The sequence below is a fragment of the Panicum virgatum genome, chromosome 3K, assembly GCF_016808335.1.
Source record: "Panicum virgatum strain AP13 chromosome 3K, P.virgatum_v5, whole genome shotgun sequence".
NCBI lineage: Eukaryota > Viridiplantae > Streptophyta > Magnoliopsida > Poales > Poaceae > Panicum > Panicum virgatum.
In genome coordinates, this window is record NC_053138.1 from 46,561,926 (window position 1) to 46,584,586 (window position 22,661).

The window sequence follows — 22,661 nt, forward strand, 5'->3', positions numbered from 1 at the left end:
TCTTCCATTCTCGACACAAGATGAATCTAACAAAAAAAATACATTTGAGTAAAGCAATTTCAAATATCTATATCTATATCTATATCTATACCTATCTATAAAGAGCCGATCGTTTCTGCTAGGTTGACTTTCGTCCGTCCTGACTTAAACATGAAGCGCCGACAAGTGGGCCAGTAACTCATGCACCCCCAAGCCACCCGACGCGGGTGGGGCCGTGGAGGAGAGGCACCGAGTTCCGCCGCCGCCACGGTCGTAGCGGAGGAGTCCACGCTAACGACTGGCAGGCAGGAGTGCCGTGCCGTGCCGCCGCGCCCTCCGCGGTGGAAGCAGAGGCGCCAAGTTCTGCCACCGCTCCTGCGACTGCTACGGCAATGGCACGGGTGCTGCTGGTCAGAGGTTAAGTCTGGAGGAATCGGGACGGAGATTTTCTTTCGGTGTCTCTTTGCTGTTGGTCGAGTCACCAGCAGATCTTGGAACGCCAGTTCTCCTTCGCCTCGGTGATGGATTCAATGGGTGTTCATCGATTCGAGCGTGCATCGATTACTTCGGTGTGCCAATTGCTGCCAAGGTTGGTTCCAAAAAAGTTGATGTGGCTTCTTCAGAAGCTTCCTCGTCGAGACGGAGATCGGCTTCAAGTCGTAAGGTCGTCGTTCCTTTCTTCCCGGGAGGGAGCGGTTGCTAGCGGCTCCGGTCACCAGCATTGAGGATCACCGCGAGAGTGTTACAAGGACATGATTGTAAGTTTTATCTTCTAAGGGATGTTCTTGTAAGTTGTCCGTGTAAAATGTTATATCAATAAAGACAAACAACCCGGTTTCTCAAAAAAAACTACAACAGATTCTTTGTTGGAGTTGAAACTGTTTTTTTAAAAAAAAATTGTTTGGTAAAGCTTGTGGTGATCCATTGGAAGGCGTGGATCACCCATTTTACCTCTTGTTACTTTCAAGCTGCGCGCGAGCGATATTGATGTCACACAAGCAGTCCCAACCATTCGCTGGTGTGCCGTGACAACGCTTGATCAGCCAGCCTCAGCCATTCTGCCTCTGACACGCTCACACACCTCTTGAGCCTTTCATCATGTCGCTTTCCCGCCAACATACCCGTCTCCTCCGCTCAGACCCGCCCGGTGACCAAGTCCAAACGCATCCTTCTCCCGAAAACCTGAACCTCCCAAGATCGATCGATCGATCTACCCCTACTCGCCGGAGGACCTCGCCATGGCGGACGCCATCGTCTCCGCCGTCATAGGCGATGCCGTCAGCAGGGTGATCTCCCTCCTCACGGGACGCTTCGGCGCCGGCCACCAGCAGAGCACCGAGGCCAAGCTGCGGAGGATCTGCCGCACGCTCGTCAGGGTCCACGCCGCGGTGGAGGAGGCCAGAGGGCGGCAGATCACCAACGGCGGCGCCCTCCGGTGGCTCTCGGAGCTCATCGACGGCGAGTACCAGGCCCGGTACCTGATCGACACGGTTGGCCTAGGCCGCGGCGACGAGCAGGTGCCGCCATCTCCGCGAGATTCCTCCACGACGTCCACGTCCCCGTTCAACCCTGCGAAGCGCGTGCGGGTCGCCGTGAAGAGGGCTCTGTCGCGCCGCGATCCCGGTGGTGCCGACGGCGACGACATCGACGGGGCTCTCGAGAGCTTGCAGGAGGTCTCGGCCCATCTCGGTGAGTTCATCCTGCTCCTCCAAGGCTGCCGCCCGATCCGCCGTCCCCTGCCAACGAGCATCCTCGTCGACGGGCAGATGTTCGGCCGGCACGTGGAGAAGGAGCGGGTCATCAACTTCCTGCTCCACGGCGGCGGCGGCGCCGGGGAGCTGGGCGTGCTCCCCGTCGTCGGCGCCATCGGGGCCGGCAAGACGACCCTGGTGCAGCACGCCTGCGACGACGATCGGGTGCGCGCCCACTTCCCCGCGATCCTCTTCTTTAACTTCTCGTGCACCTACGCCATCGCCGCGAGCGGAGGAGCCGCCGCCGCCCTCCGGTCCAAACACGTCATCGGCGGCGACGCTCCGCTCAGCCTGATGAGCGACCCGCTGCGGTGGATCAAGGGGAATTTCCAGAGCAGGAGGTTCCTGGCCGTGTTCGAGGACGTCGACATGCGCGGGAAGCAGAGGCTGGAGGAGCTCCTGCGCAAGCTGCGGTGCGCTGCGCGGGGGAGCAGGGTCATCTTCACGACGAGCGACCGGCGCGTCTCGACATTGTTGGGAACGGTGGAGCCGGTCGTGCTCAGGGTCCTGCCCCGGCCGGAGTACTGGTTCTTCTTCAAGGCGCACGCGTTCGCCGGCAGGGACCTCGAGGAGTGCCCGAGGCTGGTGGCCGCGGGCATGGCGATTGCCCGGAAGCTCAGCGGGTCCTTCTTCGGAGCCAAGATTGTGGGAGGGCTGCTCAGGGACCATCCGGACCCCAGGTTCTGGGGCAGGGTGCTGGGGAGCAACATTGGGGGCCTGTCCCTGCTCGGCGATGGCATCGGTTACATCGCGGATTTGGCCGAGAACCTGCTCCCGGATCATGTGAACGTTCACCAGGTGACCATCTCCAAGGCCCCCTTCGCCTCACAGGTAGAGCTGCCAAGATTCCAGGACCTGCTGGTGCGTGAACCCGGCTTGGCAGGGAACACCAGCTTTGTCAGAGTGCTGCTGTGCAAGTCGGTGATGCCGTTCTACAGCACTCACTACATTGCTTCTTGCACTGTTGGCTCAGGAAACAGTTGGTACGAGCGCGCTATGGTTCCATCTAGTTTCTTGTTGGATCATGTGTAGAGCTCTAGATAGCGTCAAGTGAAAGCCAAGCTTGTATGTCTGTCATCCATGATCCAGCTCCAGCAGTGCTTCCTTCTGTACATGTGTTCTCAGAGTAGGAGCTCTGTTGTTTATGCCTGTCTTTCTGTAGTTTCTGAAGTATATGTATAACGCCTGTCATTTTTCTTCTTCCTAAATGCCGGCGAAAGATTGCATTCAGAGCAATAACCTCAAAGGATTTCCATGTCAGGTACATATCGGCTTCAACCGCCTTGTCCTAGGAGCAGTAATGGTCACCTGCTTCCCGAAATCTTTAGTGATGAAGATGAAAAGGACACATAACAGTTCCAAAGGATAGGGAAATTTGAAATTTCAGCTCTACCGCTGTGATACCAAAAGTTTCGGTGACGGTGAGGTCCGGACAGCCTCATATACATGCTTAGTCATACAAAGGGGAGCAGTTTCAGAATGTTCAGATCCAAAATTCAGAATTTCTTTCTCGCAGAAAAAAAAATTCATGTTTCCTTCCCACCAGAAAAGAGGGGGGGGGGGGTGCGACTTGTTATTTGTAACAGTGTGCTACTTCACTCTGTTAATTTTCCCTGGTCAACCTGCACCTTTTCCACGGTCAGTTCATCCTACAATCTTTCAGTGAACTGATTAACTGAACCGGTCCCTGCAAATAGAGCAGCACCACCTTGCAAAGTGGTTTCCAGTCCATGTCCACATACTGTCATCTCCTCTTCCAGAATTCAGTATATTGGTTAGCTTCCAAGCAATCCAACCATAAATACCCATCCATGTTCTCCCATCCCTTGCCCAAACTGCAACTCCTACACACTCAAAGTGAGAACCATATCTATATGTTTATATATACATATATATAATATCTAGTCGCATCTCGTCTCTTGCACACACTACGAGTCAGATCCGTTTATCCTGCTGCTTTGCCTAGTATCAACCCCAATGGTCCACGCATCCACTCCATTACTGTATAAAATTTTCCTCTGAGTCAACTAGTCCTCTCTATCTCTCTCTAGCTCACGCCTCCTGTGAGAAGTGAGACCATCTCGCGTTTGACCTTGCCCGGCAGCAGCCCAAGGGTACGGAGCACACACAGAGGGCATGAGGTTTCGCAGAGGCAAGAGCTCCAGCAAGGCCAAGAAGGGCTCCGCTGCGGCTGCTCCGTGGCAGAATGGAGAGAGGAAGGTCGTCGTTGATGGAGCAGGAGCTGGCTCCAACAGCAGGCAGGTGGCGCCGGACACCGGCTTCGGAGATGTCGACGACGGTAATGCTCTCTGTTCGAAGTGTTTTCAGTTCTTGTGCGATGGCGTCGATCATAAGGTGTTCTTTGTTCTTGCGTTTTTGGAATATTTTCGGTATGCTTGCTTGTGCTCTTGGCTATTGCCATGGTGTAGAAAGCTGAATGGCATTTTAAATTTACTTATGAATCCCCTGCAGAAATAGACTAGTGAATGAAACAGTGTTTTGTTATTATGAAATGAAAATACCACTGGTTTCTAAATTTTGACTAAATGAATCAGATGCTAAGATGCTAACTTATTAAGCCGGCTTTCATATATTTCTTATTCATTTCGGAAGGGAATTGGTACGCCATGTGTGTGTTAGGAACTATCTTAAAGCATCTTCCTTGTTTATAACCAAACTAATCAATCTGAAAATAACTATTCCTTCCCGCCTGTTTTCAATCAAACTATGTAAAAGTGTTAATAAGACAGTATCTTCTTGTCGAGGATAAAGAAGTTTACGGATATTTGAACTGTTCAAAAATCTGAATGATCAACTGTGAACAAGGCAGGGTATTTTACATTGCTTGGAAAAGTTAAGATCACAACTACATTTCTTTATAGCAGTTGGCTGAAACCATATGCATGTTATGAGACTTTGTTGAGAGAGTGTATAGAGTTATACCAAATCGCGTATGAATGAAATTAATGGATTCAGATGTCATACATTAATATTCACACAAAATCCCAACAGTTTGAGCCGCTGATTTTGTCCTGTAGTCAGTGGACCACTGGTTTGTGCTACGTGTGTGCTGTGTGCACCACAAAGCAGCAGTCTGCTTGGCCATGATCGGAACAGCCAACTGTCAGCAGTCCTGAATCCTAAATGGCAATTTTTTATTTTTAATATTTTTACAATTTTTTCTTGCATTACGCAATATATATTTGCATTTTACACACTATTCGTTAATATCATCTAATCTTTTATTTCCTACTAAACATTTTGGTACCCTGAAGTTCAGCCACCAGTTTCTGCAATTATCAGGACAGCCAGAACCAGATCTGATAGAACACCATAACCAATTGTATTCAGCATACATAATGACATAATGTTGATTGATTTCTGTATGTTGAATGCCAAAAAGGCATCCTTTCGGGGGCAGATGAAATGTTGACATTCCTCTCCATCTCTTGATGGCGCTAGAGAAGTGGCGGAAACATGTGCATCCTCCTTTATTAGGTGGAGGGGGAGGAAGAAAAAAAAAAGGCCTCCGCAAATTTGTGCGCAATTATCTCCCTTGCAGTTGCAGTTGAAACAATTCTCATTACGAAACATGATCGTGCTTTCACGCCTGTACCGCACCATGATCATGACTTGGCTGCCTGCAGTTTTCCACTGTTGAACTAGTGATCATGATCCATGACTGTTCCCGTTATCTGTCACTGTCATGGTCACAATGCCCAAACTCCAAACTTAGTTGCCTGGCTGGGTTTTGCAGGTAGCAGCAGAGACGAAACATTCTTTGAAGCCACCCCCTGGCTGGAATCGGACTGCGAGGATGATTTCTACAGCGTCAATGGAGGTAACGAACTAACGATGCAAACTAGCTAGCAAAATTCAGAAGTTTCATTTCTACTAGTAGAACCATGAACCCCATCGGTGCCACATTTGGTGTCTGCGTCGTCAGATCTGACCCCTGCAAGATCGCTCGCGTCGCAAACCAGCCGGGTCGCGCCGTGTGCGGCCACTACCAAGGACCTGCCGACGCTGGGGGCGATCCTGAAGGCGGAGCCGCTGAGGCCGCCGCCCGCCCAGCAGACGAGGAATCTCGGCGACCTGCTGCGGGAGCCGCAGGACGACGACGGCCTCTCCAGGACCGACTCGCTGCGCCTCGCCGAGGAGGCCAGCCGGTGCTGCGTGCCGCAGTTCGCGCGGGCCATCAGCTGCGACGGGAGGAGGAGGAGGTATAGGTGATCCAAGTGGCGGCCATGGTGATGGTGATGGATTGGTGGAGGATGGCAATGGCGTGGCACTGGCAGAGCCTGGGTTTGCTGAACTGAAGCAGAGTTTCTGGAATCTTGGGAAGTTGGGAGTTGGGGGTTCACTCTGTTCTAGCCTCATGGTCTCATGGAGCAGGTACAAGAAGAAAAACCGACATCCGAAATGTGTATATAAATGGAGCTGTGTGTTGTCGGTTAAAATTGGCACCAACCGGTCTGACCAATCGAGGCACTGTGGCCTATCCAGAAGGGACCGACCGGTCTGACCGGTCCAGGTAGAGTCCGAGTACAACTAGAGTTTTTTCATAGATTTAGATCTGTAAACAGAATTTCTTACAGGATAAGTCCACCCCACCCTATAAATATAAAGGGTCACGGCCGATTAGACAACCCAATCGAACCAATCAAATACATTTATCTTTTATCGTCTTTACCTTTCCTCTTTACCCTACTTTTCCAACCACGACATGCTGTTCTTCTCTCGTCTCTATGGCGTTTGAGGACACTCTAGCTGGCCTGCCGAGCCTAGAGCAACCCTACGCGCGCTTGCCCCGACGGGGTCTCTCCCGGGTGAGCGTTCGTCGGATCGTCGCCGTTCTCCACAGCGACCGGTCTGACCGCTCCACGCAGGAGGTGTTGCAAGGAGCTCCTTCTCGCGCCGCGCGACCTAGCGCGTTCGTGTCTTGGCCCGTAAAAGGCGTCAACACAAATTGGCGACTCTGCTGGGGAAGATAATCAGGTTATCATGACCGATTTTTCAAACCCTAGTAATATGGCGGTACGTGATAAGCTACTTGGGGAGTATAAGCGAGAATACGACGGAGCAGTTAGAAGATTATTCTTGTCCCGCTGCCATACAACAGAGCAAGGAGTCAAGAAGATAAATGAGTGTCAGATTCCATCCACCATTAAAATATTAATGGAGATGCGATCCTCAGGTACTTTATCTAATGTTATATCTAGTGTTGTCAAAGATAGTTCAATCCAAGTTTCTGTTGTTCAAAAGTCGGTTATTGAAAACCGGCTAATAATCCTTGCAAAAGTTTGCCTGATGTTGCTAGTCAAGCTGTAATTCGGCCGTCTCAAGCCGAATTTGTTAATAAAAAATCCCCTATCAAGTGCACGGAAACTAATTCTAGTACTTCTACACTCGGGGAGCAACAAAACAATGGCAATGGTGTAGGTTGCACTGCAACCGGTCTGACCGGTTCTCCAACCGGTCTAACCGCCTCTCCAAGGGTTTCGCAAAATAAATCAAAGCCAAAGATGGTCAAACCCAGAAAACCCGAGATTGGTGTTTGGAAAACTGTTGAATCCAAAAGCCATCATAAGCATGAAAAGAAAAAGCCGAAGCCAAATAAGAAATTCCCGACTAAATCCTCAAAACAAAAAGATATCAAACATGCTAGTCAGGCTAAAAATTCCAAGCAACCAGAATCTGTTCCAAAACAGAATTTCTATTATCCGAATCGGCAATGGAATTATGTTCCTATGTCAATGCCATTTCCGTCATATGGATCCCATATGTGTATGCCTTGTAGACCTTATTTTTACATGCCTTATTCTTGTCCAACATGGTCTTATAATCCTTGGATGCTGGCTTCTCATAGTTATTTTGATCAAAATCATGTTATTTATAGAGAGCCGGTAATTAATGAATCATCACTTAGAAATAATGATCATTTTCATCAAAGAGATCGGTCTATGCAGAAAAATAAGTATAAGGTGATCTAACAAGTCTACCATGTCAAAAGGGATGGTAGGTTAAATAAAAATTCAGATTTGACACTAGGTAAAGAAAACCCGGTTGTTGAAGAGCAATCGGTTAACTCAATTGATGAAATTGTCCTCCATGATGATCATGGTTCAAACAATATAGTCGAACAATGTTCAAGTTCGGTTGGGGGGCAAGACAAGAAGAAGAAGGCCGACAACAAGTCGACCGGTCTGGCCGGCCATAGCGGCGGTCTGACCTGTCATGGGACTAGTCTGACCGGTGCGCCCAGTAAATCTGGGAACTCCTCCAAAATCAAGACAAGGCCAAATTTAAGGAACTCTTGGCCAAATATGAGAAGGAAGGGAGTGCTCAGAGACAGAAAGGGCGACCAAGCAAAGTCAAGGATACGGGATCATCGTCAAGACATCAAGAGCAATCGAGTCAAGGTAATTATACTTCATCTAGTGGACCGATTGCTCCATGGTATTGCTGGTATCCTTACTTTTATACACCTATGAATTATAGTAGGATGCATATGCAATCATATTATATTCAATATCCTCCTATGTATCCAAATCATGCATTACTACAAAGACCAATTGTTGCTAGCAATAATTCGGTCAAGCAAGATGTTGATTGCAGCAAAGAGAATGAGAAGAGCAAGGAGCAAGATTTAAATTATTTACAGCCGAGGTGCTGTCCCTCAGGCTTGTCTCATACTCAGAAGCGAAGGCTGCAACGTATGCGCAAGAGAAGGCAATGGAACAACAAGTGGAGGCCGTGCCAAAGACGTCAGCGACAATGAAGAAAGTGTGGCGACCCAAACAAATTGTTTCAACATTGACTTGAGCAAAACATGGCTGATAATTGTTTATCACCTTTAGTACAAGAAATGGCCGATATAGTGTTAATCATCGCCCTTAGATAATTTTGGCTCAGAAGAATGTTTTTTGGCAAGCAAGCTTTACCAAAAAAAAGGGGGGCATATGTAGACAGCCAAAATCGGCACCAACCAGTCTGACCGGTCTGACCGAGCGGTCTGACCAGTCGAGGCACTGTGGCCTGTCCGGCAGGGACTGACCGGTCTGACCGGTAGGTTCGACCGGTCTGACCGGTCCAGGTAGAGTCCGAGTACAACTAGGGTTTTTTTCATAGATTTAGATGTATAAACAGGATTTTCTTTCGGGATAAGTCCACCCCATCCTATAAATATAAAGGGTCACTGCCGATTAGACAACCCAATCGAACCAATCAAATACATTTATTTTTTATCATCTTTACCTTTCCTCTTTACCCTACTTTTCCAACCTCGACATGCTGTTCTTCTCTCGTCTCCATGGCGTTTGAGGACGCCCTGTTGGGATCTTTGCTTCTTAGATGCCCAGACAGGGAGCATGAACAGTAAGAAAGATAACAATGAAAGTAGGTGTCGAACTCTCCAATAATGATTAGAAAATTCAACCCCTTACACTGTGGAGAGGGGGCTATTTATACCCCTGGCCCTCAGCCAGGTTTTTCTAAATTGCCCCCTCCCAACTCATTTACAGCTCACTCTTAGCCGGCTCCGGGGTAAAATTACAAGGTGAGAGGTTTATAAATCCGACCTTCTCACGTATTCGAGAGGTGTACAAATCCGACCTTCTCACATATTCATGTTTTACTCACATGTCTACAACCGACGAAGGTTACAACAACCTTCGAGGACCTCCGGGAGTTAGAGCCATGAAGGTTCTATCAACGAGCAATCAGCCGCCACCTTCGCTCCTGAGGTTGATCACCTGACCCGAAGGTCCTGGTCTTCGGACTTGTGCTTCTGTGCAACCCTTCGTCACCTTTGGCACGACGGAAGCGGTATCCTTCGTCCCGAGGGTTTTGGTGTTTGCGCTTGCGCTTCTGGGCAGCCATCCGTTACCTTCGGCCTACAGAAGTTAATATCCTTCGTACCGAAGGTCATGGTTTTTGAGCTTGCGCTTCTTAGTGTTCATCCGATACCTTCGGGTATACTTGGCTCCATCTCGTTGTGGCCCTGCAAACAGGTTAGGGAGCATTTCTGAGGGTGAGGGCTTGACCCGAAGGTCCAATCCCCAACAGTAGCCCCTCGAGGGCGAGGTCCGAAGCCGACGGTCCGAACCCTTGTTAATGAAGAAGATTGCGCGTAACCTTTGGTAAGCTCCCGTGGAAAAACGTCTCCCGAACCATCGGCTGCAACGGTCGGTTTTTGTTGTGTACGTGTCGGGCTCTGATTGCGCCGCTTGGTTGGCCGTCTCCTCGGCTTTACCATTGATACTGTTGCTTTTCACCGCCTATAAAAGCGGAGGTGGTGGGGGGTAAAGCCTGTCTTCTCGAGCTTGGCTTACCTTCGACGCTTTTGGCTATAAAGCGCTTTTTCCGAAGGTTTTTCTTTCGTGCGAATCAGGCTGCTTGTTTTCTTCGGTGTAAGTAGCTTTGCAGCTCATGGCTCACACTAAACAAACAGCGAGGTTGATCGAAGGTTCGTTTGAGCCTTTGTTTCTAATTCGACTTTGTTTTTTGTAGATATGGCATTCATTAAGAGGGGGGGTTCTTCGTGCAGACTCAGGTCCAGCTCCCGAAGGAGAGGTTGGTGGTTCGCAGCCATCTCAGCAGCAGCAGCAATCCAGCGATAGTCTTTCGGCGGTGTCCGCGGACGTGTCGGAACTGATGGCTCCGGAGAAACGTAAGACTTTGCTTTTCGAGCCATCTGTCGTATCTCAGAGCGTGATAGACTTCTACGTTACGAAGGGCTATTTCGCCGAGGGGGTTTGTCGACCTCCGGGGGCAGAATTGATTCCTGTACCGGAGACTGGCGAGGTTGTGATCTTTAAGGATTTTTTTACAGCGGGGCTTAGACTTCCGATGGATCCAATCGTGCCGAAGCTTTTGGAGCCATTCAACGTGAAGCTACACCACTTTACCCCGAACGGGATTGTTGCATTGGCCAAATTTCTGTGGGTGGTGCGGAGCTTCGGAGGGGAAGTGTCCGTGGATGCCTTTTGTAGGCTTTTCCAGCTGCACTGCCAGCCTCGTAAGGTCTATGTAGATGATGATTCGGAGCTTAGCGAGGTTCAGAACGGCTGCTGCACCTTCGTTCCTCGTAAGCCGAACAAAAGGACCGGTCTGTTAAAGGTTATGCTCTCGACAGCTTACAAGAACAAGTGGGAGGGGAACTGGTTAGGATATTGGTTTTACGCCAAGATTGGCTTCCCTGATCCCGAAGGTTCTGGAGAGGAGAAGTATTTGCTGGCTTCGGACATTGAGATGTTCGATCACGTCTATCAGCCTGCCTTCAGCAAGCGCGGGCCAGGTTTCAAATCGTGTCTGGAGGCCTTCATGACGGCTTGCCAAGTTTGTGGTGGCAGGGATACTGTCGAGGAATTTCTGGCTACGAAGGTTTGGCCGCTTGCTGCTGGCTGGTCTCCGTCGAGGTTCGAGCGTAAGCGCTTTGTTGGTTTGAAGTATGATGTGACTTCTCCGGTTTTTGGGCTTCGGAGGCCCGAGGGTTCCAGTGACGAAGTTATTGTGGATGAGCTGGAGCGGCAGGCTGCGGAGATACTAGGCCCTTGGAACAAAAAGGAGTATCTTTCTTTGGTGGAGGTGTGCGGAGGGAACCTTTAGTTGAACCGGTGCTTGGCTGAGATGGGTGTCGCTTACGAGCCTCGGCCGGTTCCGGCGAACGCCATTCCAAGAATGACGCCACCGGGGAACGTTGGTTCGGAGGTTCCTGAGTCAAAATCTAGGGGCAAGGTTAAGGTGGAGGAGGCGGGGAGCTCCGGGGCTACTGGCACGTGGGGACGCGGGCGTGGTTGGAAACATTCGAGCACGAAGGTTTCTGTTGCGAGGGCTGAGAGCGCCAAGAGGAAGGCGCGAGATGAGGAGGTTTCTTTGGGCGACAGTGGTACGCCCTCATTCATGGAAGAGCTCATGGGGACGGTGGGCGGGGAGATCATAGTTCCCGAGGGGAGGCTTTTTAGATCCTATTATGATCTCAGCGATGAGTATGGGACCATGCTTTTCGGTTCCGGCCGTCGAGTTGAGGTGGCGAAAGCGCTGATTAATCTTCATTGTTCCTCCAAAGGTATGACGAAGAGGAAGTGGATTCAAAGCCTCGTTAAGACTGGGCCCAGGCCTACGGACCTTCCGAAGCCACCCATGACGAGGGTGACTGTCTCGACGGCTGAAGCCCTGAAGGATCCAGCTCCGGTGCCGAAGGATGCACAGCCTGTTCTTGCGGTGAACATCGAGAAGGGGGAAATCTTGGTTGGTGAGACGCTGATGGCGCTCAGAGGTGGAGAGGCTCCTGGTGGTTCCTCTGCTCCACCTTCGGACAAAGAGGTGGAGGCTTTGGAGGGGATGGCCTTCGACGAGTCTGGTAAGTTTCACCTACTTGGCTTTTCCTGATTACCTAACTTGTTCGTCGCTCTTGAAGGGGTTTTTACTTATGTTACTTTTTGCAGCTGTGTCAGCGTCAATACAGCAGCTCTTGGCCGTGATGTACGGGCCCGGCACGACTGGGATTCTCCCCCCCCCCCCCAGAAAGGTGAGGGGCCTTGTTTCATTTTTAGCTTTTGATCAATCTTTTAGTGTTCCCGAAGGTGATTTTGTTTTTGTTTCAGAGTTTAATGGAGCCGTGGCAGAGACGTCTACCTCCGACGTTGCCTTTATCATTGCCGAGTTGAGCAAGAAGCTTGCCCATGCTAGCCGAATGTTATTGCAAAAGGCCAAGGCAGATGCGGACCTTCGAGTGAAAAGCGCCACCGAGAGATTAGGTCTGGCTGACAAACTGCGGCGAGCTAAGGTGGAGGTTCTCACTCTGAGAGAGGAGAACCAGCAACTGAAGGTTAAGTGCTCGAAACTGGAGTCAACTGCTTCGGATAACGAGAAGGTTCTCGAGAGCCTTCGGAGGACCGTTGAGGGGGATGCGAACGAGAAAGCTGCCCTCAAGGGTAGGATCACCGAGCTGGAGTGGGTTCAGGCTAAAATGATTGAACTCGAGCGGGTCTTACCTGAGGTCGCCAGACGAGCCGATGGAGTGTACCAAGAGTACAAGAAGGCTCTTGCTGCCCTTGGAGCGGTGCCTTTGCCCTTGCCTGAGCCGGTCGAAGGTCCCCAAGTTTTCTTTCTGCTTTTGGACTGGTTGCTATCGGAATTCGAGGGCCTAGGTGAGGTGATGAGCATTGCAAATGACAACACGGCCTCTGTTTCCTTCGAGGGGCTTATTGGAAATCTTCTTCGTGCCGGTACAGTTGATCTTGCCCGACTGGATGGTTTTCAGTATGTACCCTACAAAGGCTTGGCAGTGGAGGTGGCAAGAATTCAGGAGGTGAAGGCTGCATTTTTTGAGCAGTTCTGGGAAACTTCTGGCAAGATTGCCGTTCGGACTCTAGCGGCCGCAGCTGCTGAGGTAGGGTTGGTTTCAGCAACCTTTCGTTTTTTCTTTTTTTTTTTGTTTTTGATTGGTTTCGTCTATTTGGTGAGGGGCGACTCCTGATCATCCTTCGGAGGTCAATCGAATGTCCGAGGATCGGAGGTCTCCTTCGGGGAATGGCACCGCAGGTTCGTCGGGGGCTCAGGTCTAGAGATTAGTTTTTAGTTTACTTTGGTAGTTTTCTGGCACTTTGGTCTGTAAATATTGCCATGGTGCAGGATGTGAACAATGCTATGGTATTGATGAGCTGGGAGGCTTTTAGCCTTGCTCGTCCTGGATGCAGTGTTGCGGAATATTTAAGCTGGTCCGGTAGAAATTCATTGTGACATGTTTTGCTCTTTTGTCTGAATGTGACCTTCGCGATTGCCTTTGTAGTGGCTTCTTATTGCTTATCCTTCGGGTTTCCTTTATGAGTGCATCCTTCGGGGTGTTGTGTTTTGTGCGTCCTTCGAGGTGCTTTGTTATTTGCATCCTTCGAGGTGCTATGTTTTGTGCATCCATCGAGGTGCTTTGTTATGTGCATCCTTCGAAGTGCTATGTTTTGTGCATCCTTCGAGGTGCTGTGTTTTGTGCATCCTTCGAGGTGCTTTATTACGTGCATCCTTCGAGGTGCTATGTTTGTGCATCCTTCGAGGTGCTATGTTTGTGCATCCTTCGTGGTGCTATGTGTCTTGAGAGAAACGTCTCCCTTTCTGTTGTAATCATCCCGTGGGTTTGCTAGGTAAGGTATGACTGGGCGGCACGCGGGTATTTTGGTTTTGGAGAAAAACGTCCCCCCCCCCTTGCCAGCGTGTTGTCCCAGGGGATCCTTTTCGAAGGCTGCTTTTGGCAGGGGCGAGTTTCCTTCGGAATAAGTTTGACGGCTCTTAGTATGATGAAAGTCCTTCGGGAGGCAAATTGTTGTCGTTCGAGGCGACGCTTGTTAGGGTTGTTTTTCTTGGAAAAATGTCTCCCCCCCCCTTTCTACCAAGTCGTCGCCCGGACGTAATTTCTTTTTTGCTGTACCTCGATATATAGTTTGTTTACCAATCGAGTCAATGCACGGAAGTGTTGCATTTGGGGAAAAACGTCTCCCCCTTCCTTGTGCGCTGTTGTCCTCGAGTGGTTTAGTTCTTTTTGTTTCGGGTAGATCGAATGATGGGTGCCGAAGGTTCTTGTGGAAAAAACGTCCCCCCCCCCCATTTCTGGCATCCATCTTTCGATTTTTCCGAGGTAGCCTGTTGGCCTTAGCTTTGCACTTATTGTGCCCTTTGAAAGGCCCATTGGAGTTTTTGCTCTTGTTGTGCGTTTGTGCCGAAAATTTTTTGGTTTGGACCTTTTGAAAGGTCGAAGCCCCTTGGCGTTTATGCGCTTGTTGTGCGCTTGTGCCGAAGGTTTTTTGGTTCGGACCTTTTGAAAGGTCGAAGCCCCTTGGCGTTTTTGTACTTGTGCGTTTGTGCTGAAGGTTTTTTGGTTCAGACCTTTTGAAAGGTCGAAGCCCCTTGGCATTTATGCGCTTGTTGTGCGCTTGTGCCGAAGGTTTTTTGGTTCGGACCTTTTGAAAGGTCGAAGCCCTTTTGCGTTTTTGCACTTGTTGTGCGTTTGTGCTGAAGGTTTTTTGGTTCTGACCTTTTGAAAGGTCGAAGCCCCATGGCGTTTTTACACTTGTTGTGCGTTTGTGCCGAAGGTTTTTTGGTTCTGACCTTTTGAAAGGTCGAAGCCCCTTGGCGTTTTTGCACTTGTTGTGTGTTTGTTTTGATAAGTATGTAAAGTTTGCGGACTCTGCATACTTTGCTAACTTACTATTTTTTTTAGCATGCAGGTGCTTGCCGAAGTTTGCCATTTTGGCTGCTTAGGCGAGAGTGACACTGTTTGGGGAAAATGCATTGTATTGAGATTATTTACACTGGGGCCGCCTCGTAAAAAACCTCACCTCCTGTGCGGAGTTTCCCCTTGTGAGGAAAAGAGTACGGCCCGTTTACAATGTAAGAAATAACTGAAAATAGATGTGAATGTCCGTGATCGCTTATAGCTTCGCGATGCGACCTTTTTACAAGCTTAAATGTAGTACTTTTTTAGGCTGTCGGCATTCCAAGGATGCTGCAGCTCATTGCCTTCGGCGTCGGACAAGTGATATGACCCTGGCCTGTTGCTTTTGATTACTAGGAATGGTCCTTCCCACTTGGGTTGAAGTTTGCCGGAGGTTTCAGCATTTGGCTTCCTTTTTAGGACCCAGTCTCCGATTGCGATGCCCTTTTTCATGATCTTCTTGTCTCTCCATTTTGTGGTTTCTTGTTGATACTTCTCTAGGTTTTCCGAAGCTTGTAGGATGTCCAGTTCCATGAGGTCTTTGTCATCCGAGGGGACGGCCTCAACTTGGTGAGTCACCCTTAGGCTTCGGATTTTAAGTTCCTCCGGTGTCATTGCTTCGGCACCGTAGAGTAGCCTATATGGGGTGAACTTGGTGGTTCTTGATTCTGATGTGTTGTGGGACCAGATGACCTTCAGGAGTTCATCGGCCCATTTTCTTTTTTTTCTGTTAGAACAGGCACTTTTTGATGCTGCCGAAGATGATGCCATTGGCTCTTTCGACGGCACCATTGGATTGCGGGTGATACACCGAGGCAAAGATTACCTTCGTGCCCATGCTGTAACAGAATTCTCTGAAGAGCTGTGAATCAAATTGTTTGCCATTGTCTACGGTGATCTCCCTTGGGACCCCGAACCTGCAGATTATGTTCTGCCAAAAGAATTTTTTGATTGTTTCTGAGGTTATGTTGATTAGAGGTTTGGCTTCGATCCACTTTGTAAAGTACTCGACAGCAACTGCTGCGTACTTGTAGTTGCCCTGAGCTGTGGGTAGAGGTTCCACTAGGTCAATTCCCCATCTTTGAAGAGGCCAGGTCGGAGGTATCAGCTGAGTTGGCTCCGAAGGTTTTGAGGACTTTGGACCCATCATTTGGCATGCTTTGCAGGTTTTCACTATGTGCTGAGCATCCTTCAGCGCCGTTGGCCAGAAGAATCCTTGCCTGAAGGCTTTGGATACAAGTTGTCTGAAGCCAATGTGTGAACCGCAAAACCCGGAGTGAATTTTCATGAGGAGCTCGTTTCCTTCGGTTATCGAGATGCATTTTAACCATGGGCTGGTTACACCTGACTTGAACAACTCTCCCTCGGAGATAACATAGCCCCTCGCTCTCTGGAACATTTTCTTCTCCTCTTTCTCATCTGGTAGCTCGATGTTTCCCCGAAGGTACTCCATTATAGGTTTTCTCCAATCTTCGGATGAGATGTTTGAAAATTGTTTTTCTTTTTTCGGTTTGACAGAAGGTTGTGTGATTTCTTCGAAAAATACATCCGAAGGTAACTGCTCTTTTCTTGATGCTGCTTTTGCCAGCTTGTCGGCTTTGTCATTCATGTGCCTCGGGATGTGAATGATGTCGAAGCCCTTAAAATACTTCTCCATGGATCTGACGGCATCGAGGTACTCGATGAGCTCTGGTTTTCTTGCCTCTGAGTCCTTTTCGATGTGATCTCTGGCAACCTTCGAATCTGTTCTGACTATGAAATTTTGATGGCCGAGGGCTTTCATTTTGCGAAGGCCCAACAGCAAGGCTTCGTACTCGGTGGTGTTGTTGGTTGATGATTCGAGATTGCCGAAGGTCAGCCGTGCTGCGTATCTTGTTTTTGTTCCCGAAGGAGACTCTATGATTGCAGCAATACCGGCTCCGTCGTTGCACCAAGCCCCGTCGCAGTGCACGATCCAGGTTTCAGTCGAAGGTTCCTCCCTGAAATTTGGGGATGCCCAATCGGCAATGAAATCTGCCAATACTTGTGACTTGATGGTCGTTCTTCTTTCGAAGTCTATGTAAAACTCAGAGAGTTCCGAAGTCAATTTGGCAATTCTAACTGAGGCCTCTCTGTTACTGAACAAGTCATGCAAAGGTTGATCTGTGACCACTATTATCTTGTGAGCTTTGAAATAGTGTCGAAGCTTCCAGGCAGACATGACTACTGCATATGCGATTTTTTCTAGCTCTGAGTACAGGAGCTTCGAGCCTGCGAGAGCTTCGGATACGAAATAAATAGGTAGTTGCTTCTTTTTTCCTTCGCTCTCTCTCTCTCTCTCTCTCTCTCTCTCTCTCTCTCTCTCGAGCACGAGCGCTGCACTGACGGCAGAGTAGGATGCTGCGATGTACAGGAGCAACACATCCTTCGGGTCAGGTGAGGTCATTTTGACCATGTTCTATAGGTGGTTTTTGAGCGCCTGGAGGGCTTCACTTTGCTCGGGGGCCCACTCAAATTTGTTTGCGTTGCGAAGGACCTTGAAGAATGGTAGGCTTCGGTCTGTAGAGCAGGGGATGAATCTGTTTAGGGCTGCAATCCGCCCTGTGAGTTTCTGTACGTCCCTGATGGACTTTGGCTCCTCCATTTTCCAAAGAGTTTTTACTTTGTCAGGGTTTGTTTCGATGCCTTTGGTGGACACTAGGCATCCTAGCACCTTTCCTTTGTGAACTCCGAAGATGCACTTGTTGGGGTTCAAGGACAGTCCTGCTTTTCTCAAGCTTGCGAAGGTTTCGGCCAGGTTTGCCACATGGTTGCTTCTTATTGAACTGGTTACAACAATGTCATCAACATAAGCCAGGATATTCCTTCTAAGTTGATGCTCTAAGACTACAGAGGACATTCTTGAAAAAGATTGTCCTGCATTCTTTAGTCCTTCGGGCATCCTCACGAAGCAGTAGGTGCCGAAGGGGGGTATGAAACTTGTTTTTTCTTCGTCCTCTTTGCTCATCCAAATCTGATGGTATCCGGAGAAACAATCCAGTAGAGACATCAGTTGACTGTTTGCCGCATCATCAACGACCCTGTCGATTCTTGGCAGTGGGAAATCATCCTTCGGGCAGCCTTTATTGAGGTCAGTGAAATCAATGCACATGCGACATTTGCCATTCTTCTTTTTGACCGGCACAGTGTTTGCCACCCATGTTGGGTATTTGACTTCTCGAATAACATTTGCATCCAGCAGTCTCTGGACTTCGGCTTTGACCGCTGCAACTTTTTCGTCTGCCATTTTGCGAAGCTTTTGCTTCTTTGGCTTGATGTTTGGGTTGATGTCCAAACGGTGCTCAATTATGTCTCTGCTGACGCCCCGTAGGTCACTTGCTGACCATGCAAAAACATCTTGGTTCTTGCGGAGAAACTCAAGGAGTTCTTTTTCCTCCTCGGGCTTGAGAGTTGCATTGATGGTTACCATCTTGTCGGGTAGATGCACATCAAGGGGAACCTTCTTGACTTCGCAGTCTTCCTCGAAGGTTATTTTCTCGCTGTCTCTCTATTGCACTTTGAAGGTATCAGGCTTAGATTCAGTCCGAAGGTTGTGGACATTTTTTTGGCCTGGGGTGTATCCCCGCTCTATGTCCCGTGCCAGTTGCTGGTCTCCGCGGATGGTGATGACCCCCGCGGGGGCTGGAATCTTCATGCACAAGTACAGCTGATGAACGATAGCTTTGAACTTGGTGATTGTCCCCCTTCCTAGGATTGCTCTGTATGGTTAGGGCATCTCTACCACATCGAAGGTGATGTGTTCTGTTCTTCGTTAGTTGTGTCTCCGAAGGACACGGGTAGTGATAGTTTGCCGATTGCGTTCACTCTTTTTCCTCCGAATCCCATTAAGGGGATATCCGAGGGCTGAAGCAGGCTTCGGTCAATACCCATCTTATCGAAGGTGTCAGAAAATATGATGTCTGCAGAGCTGCCAGTGTCAACTAGTATCTTGCCAATCCTCCAACCTTGAATGTTTGCCTCGATGACGAGGGCATCTATGTGTGGGTAGCTGATGAGGTTGACATCTTCTTCGGAGAAGGTGATCGGAGAGTGTGACCACTGGGTTCTCTTGGTTGGACCTTCGGAGATGATGCAATGGACTTGCCTGAAGTAGTCCCTGTGCTGCCTCTTGTTTTCGAAGTCCAGGGTGGAACCTCCGCCGATCATGCCGAAGGATGGTAGTGCCGTGGGTTGGCTATTTGTGGTTTGGTTTTCTTGTTTTGGTGGGTGAGCTGGGGGTGGTGGTAGCTGCTCCTGAGTGGGTTGAGCTTGGGTTGTGGGTTGAATGGTTTGCGTTTGAGGGTTTGGCTGCGGCTGCCAATTGTGATTGTAGTTGTAGTTAAACATGGGTGGGCGGTATGCTTGTATGAATGGTGGAGGTGGAACGAACGAAGGTTGCGTGTACTGTATTTGTTGAGGTTGTTGGGTCTGTGGCCATGTAGTGTGCCCAACTAGCTTGGCTTTTTTCTCGACCTCCATTCTGTCGAGGGTCTTCTTCTTCTCCGGGCACTGGTTTGTTCTGTGGTCGGAGTCATACCCATGGAAGTGACAGAAGAATTTTTTTGGAATCACACGAAGGTCCACGACCTCGGCCCCTTCCTCTGTCGCGACCTCTGCCCCGTGCCCCGGACGAAGGTTGCTTGTCGTTTGAGCGTTGGGGTTCCGACTCTGGTGGTGTCATGAAGGGATCGAAGGTTATCTGATCCTCATCTTCATGCGAAGGTTCCAGAGGTAAGATGAGCTGGTGAGCTGGCTGCTTTTCTTGCTGCCATGTTTGTTGGTTGTATTTCTCTGCCTGACGCATGATTCTTCTTTGCTCGACCCTTCTGCGGTGGTCGGTGTCTGACTTCGCATACTTTTCTGCTTCTGAATAAAGCTCCTCTAGAGTCCTCGAAGGTTCTCTTATGAGGTGGGAAGCAAGCTGGCCAGGCAGGAGACCCTCGATGCATTTCTCTATCGCATCTTTCTCTGGGAAGTTTGGGATTTGAGCTTTCTTTTGGACGAACCTCCAGAAGTAGTCATAGAGAGGCTCACGGTCATGCTGGGGGCATTTGAAGTCTTTTACGGTGTTGGCGTTGAGCCTTCTGAAGCCTTGGAAGTCCTGTAGGAGCCTTCCTTTTAGCTGATACCAGTTGTTGATTGATTGCGGAGGCAAGTACGAGTACTAGTTGGCCACAGAACCTTCGCAGGCCATGACGAAGGACTTGGCCATGGTGGAGTCGTCACCTCCAGCCGAAGCGATGGTTGCTTCGTAGGCCATGAGGAACTGAGTTGGATCTGTTGTAGCGTTGTACTTGGGGAGCTGAGTTGGCTTGTAGCCGAGCGGCCATGAAGTTCGCTGAAGAGCGACTGAGAGTGGCGAGGTCGGGTCAAATGGGAGGTTGACCGGCGGTGGCCTTTGGTTCTCATTATGAGCGAAGGCTGTCTGGAGGATGACGCGGTTTTCTTGCTGGGAGGAACCTTCGGGCATTTCTTGGTATGCCCTCTGCAAGCTCTCAACTTCTGCCTCCATCTCTGCTAGCCTGCGCCTGCCCTCGGCTAGCTTGTTTGCTTGGTCCAGTGCCCTCTTTTTGGTGGCAAGCTGAGCTTCGATGTTCTTTTTCTTCATTTCAAGGGCTTTGAGTTTGAGTGCTGCTTCTGTGAGTTGATGAGCTTTGGTGTTTTCAGTGTTATCAATTAGGTCTCCATGAGCAGCAGCTTCGTTGGTGATGTCTTCCATTTGTTGGTTGGCTCCTTCGTGCTGAGGTTGAGGGCCATCGAGGATGTGGCCAAGCTCAGTGGAGGTGCTTGTGGTGCCGGCGGTGGCTTTCTTCTTCGTTGGGGCCATCGAGGGTTGTCTTACGTGCTGGAATGGTGGGCGCCGCTGTTGGGATCTTTGCTTCTTAGATGCCCAGGCAGGGAGCATGAACAGTAAGAAAGATAACAATGAAAGTAGGTGTCGAACTCTCCAATAATGATTAGAAAATTCAACCCCTTACACTGTGGAGAGGGGGGCTATTTATACCCCTGGCCCTCGGCTAGGTTTTCCTAAATTGCCCCCTCCCAACTCATTTACAGCTCACTCTTAGCCTGCTCCGGGGTAAAATTACAAGGTGAGAGGTTTACAAATCCGACCTTCTCACATATTCGAGAGGTGTACAAATCCGACCTTCTCACATATTCACATTTTACTCACATGTCTACAACCGACGAAGGTTACAACAACCTTCGGGGACCTCCAGGAGTTAGAGCCATGAAGGTTCCATCAACGAGCAATCAGCCGCCACCTTCGCTCCCGAGGTTGATCACCTGACCCGAAGGTCCTGGTCTTCGGACTTGTGCTTCTGTGCAACCCTTCGTCACCTTCGGCACGACGGAAGCGGTATCCTTCGTCCCGAGGGTTTTGGTGTTTGCGCTTGCACTTCTGGGCAGCCATCCGTTACCTTCGGCCTACAGAAGGTAATATCCTTCGGACCGAAGGTCATGGTTTTTGAGCTTGCGCTTCTTAGTGTTCATCCGATACCTTCGGGTATACTTGGCTCCATCTCGTTGTGGCCCTGCAAACAGGTTAGGGAGCATTTCTGAGGGTGAGGGCTTGACCCGAAGGTCCAATCCCCAACACACTCTAGCTGGCCTGCCGAGTCTAGGGCAACCCTACGCGCGCTTGCCCCGACGGGGTCCCTCCCGGGCGAGCGTTCGTCGGATCGTCGCCGTTCTCCACGGCGACTGGTCTGACTGGTCCCTCTGACCGGTCTGACCGCTCCACGCAGGAGGTGCTGCAAGGAGCTCCTCCTCGCGCCGCGCGACCTAGCGCGTTCGTGTGTTGGCCCGTAAAAGGCGTCAACACTGTGTTGAAACTGTCAGAAAATGTTATAAGTTTTTTATTAAAAGAAAGTCCAACTCCCTTTAAGTATGGCCAAAGTCTGGATAACCAGCTTAACTATCTCTTGTTCAATTTTGCCCCTAAACTATGTCGTTTGGTTCAGTTTACCTCCTAATACAATTTGTCTTTTTTTTTATTTCTCCACATACAAATAGAATATTAATTTAAGATTTTGCAGAATTGTAGTGGGCATTACAATATATGTCAAAAAATGGTATTGTAAAATTTTCATCATTATTTTTTCAATAATTTTGTATCATAAAGGATAATTTATTATTAAATATTATACCCTATCAAAATAATGATGAAAAATTCTTGACATATTTTTCTAAATGTGTTATGTGTCCGTTATCATCTTGAAAAATTTTAACTCGATACTTTGCTTGTGTATAGATATACAAAAGAAGATAAATCTTATTAAGATGTAAATTGGACCAAATAACATAGTATAGGAGTAAATTAAACTAAAAAATAGTTTAAGGGATTATCGGGACTTTGACGATACTTGAAGGGAGTAATATGGATTTTTCCCCTATATTATTAATGCCATGTAATGTATCCCTCCATTCTTCTAAATTATAGAGTGTTTTGTCTTTTCTAGCTTCACAACTTTTACTATACACATAGATATACATTATATCTTACTATGCACCTAGATATATACTATATCTAAATACATAGAAAAAACTATGTATTTTAAAAAGAATTAAAATTTGGAACGGATGAAATTATTATTTCATCTTTGCTGGATTTGGCTCAAGCTCCGGTTCGGTGTTCATCCAGTATGTGACGAAGCTCGTTCTTTTGGAGTTGAACATCACGAAACAAGCTAAGGACGCTGCAA

General features: G+C 49.0%; 2 protein-coding genes across 2 annotated transcripts; both read left to right on the top strand.

Annotated features, from left to right (window-relative positions):
* The first annotated feature begins 1,010 nt into the window (after window positions 1-1,010).
* On the top strand, window positions 1,011-2,994 carry LOC120699358 (disease resistance protein RGA2-like). Its single transcript, XM_039983337.1, has one exon. The coding sequence runs from the start codon at window positions 1,218-1,220 to the stop codon at window positions 2,760-2,762; it is 1,545 nt and encodes a 514-aa protein (XP_039839271.1). The 5' UTR covers window positions 1,011-1,217; the 3' UTR covers window positions 2,763-2,994.
* A 146-nt stretch (window positions 2,995-3,140) lies between these two features.
* Window positions 3,141-6,422, top strand: LOC120699359. Its single transcript, XM_039983338.1, has 3 exons — window positions 3,141-4,029; window positions 5,488-5,571; window positions 5,677-6,422. The coding sequence occupies exons 1-3, from the start codon at window positions 3,867-3,869 to the stop codon at window positions 5,961-5,963; spliced, it is 534 nt and encodes a 177-aa protein (XP_039839272.1). The 5' UTR covers window positions 3,141-3,866; the 3' UTR covers window positions 5,964-6,422.
* The last annotated feature ends 16,239 nt before the right edge of the window (window positions 6,423-22,661 follow it).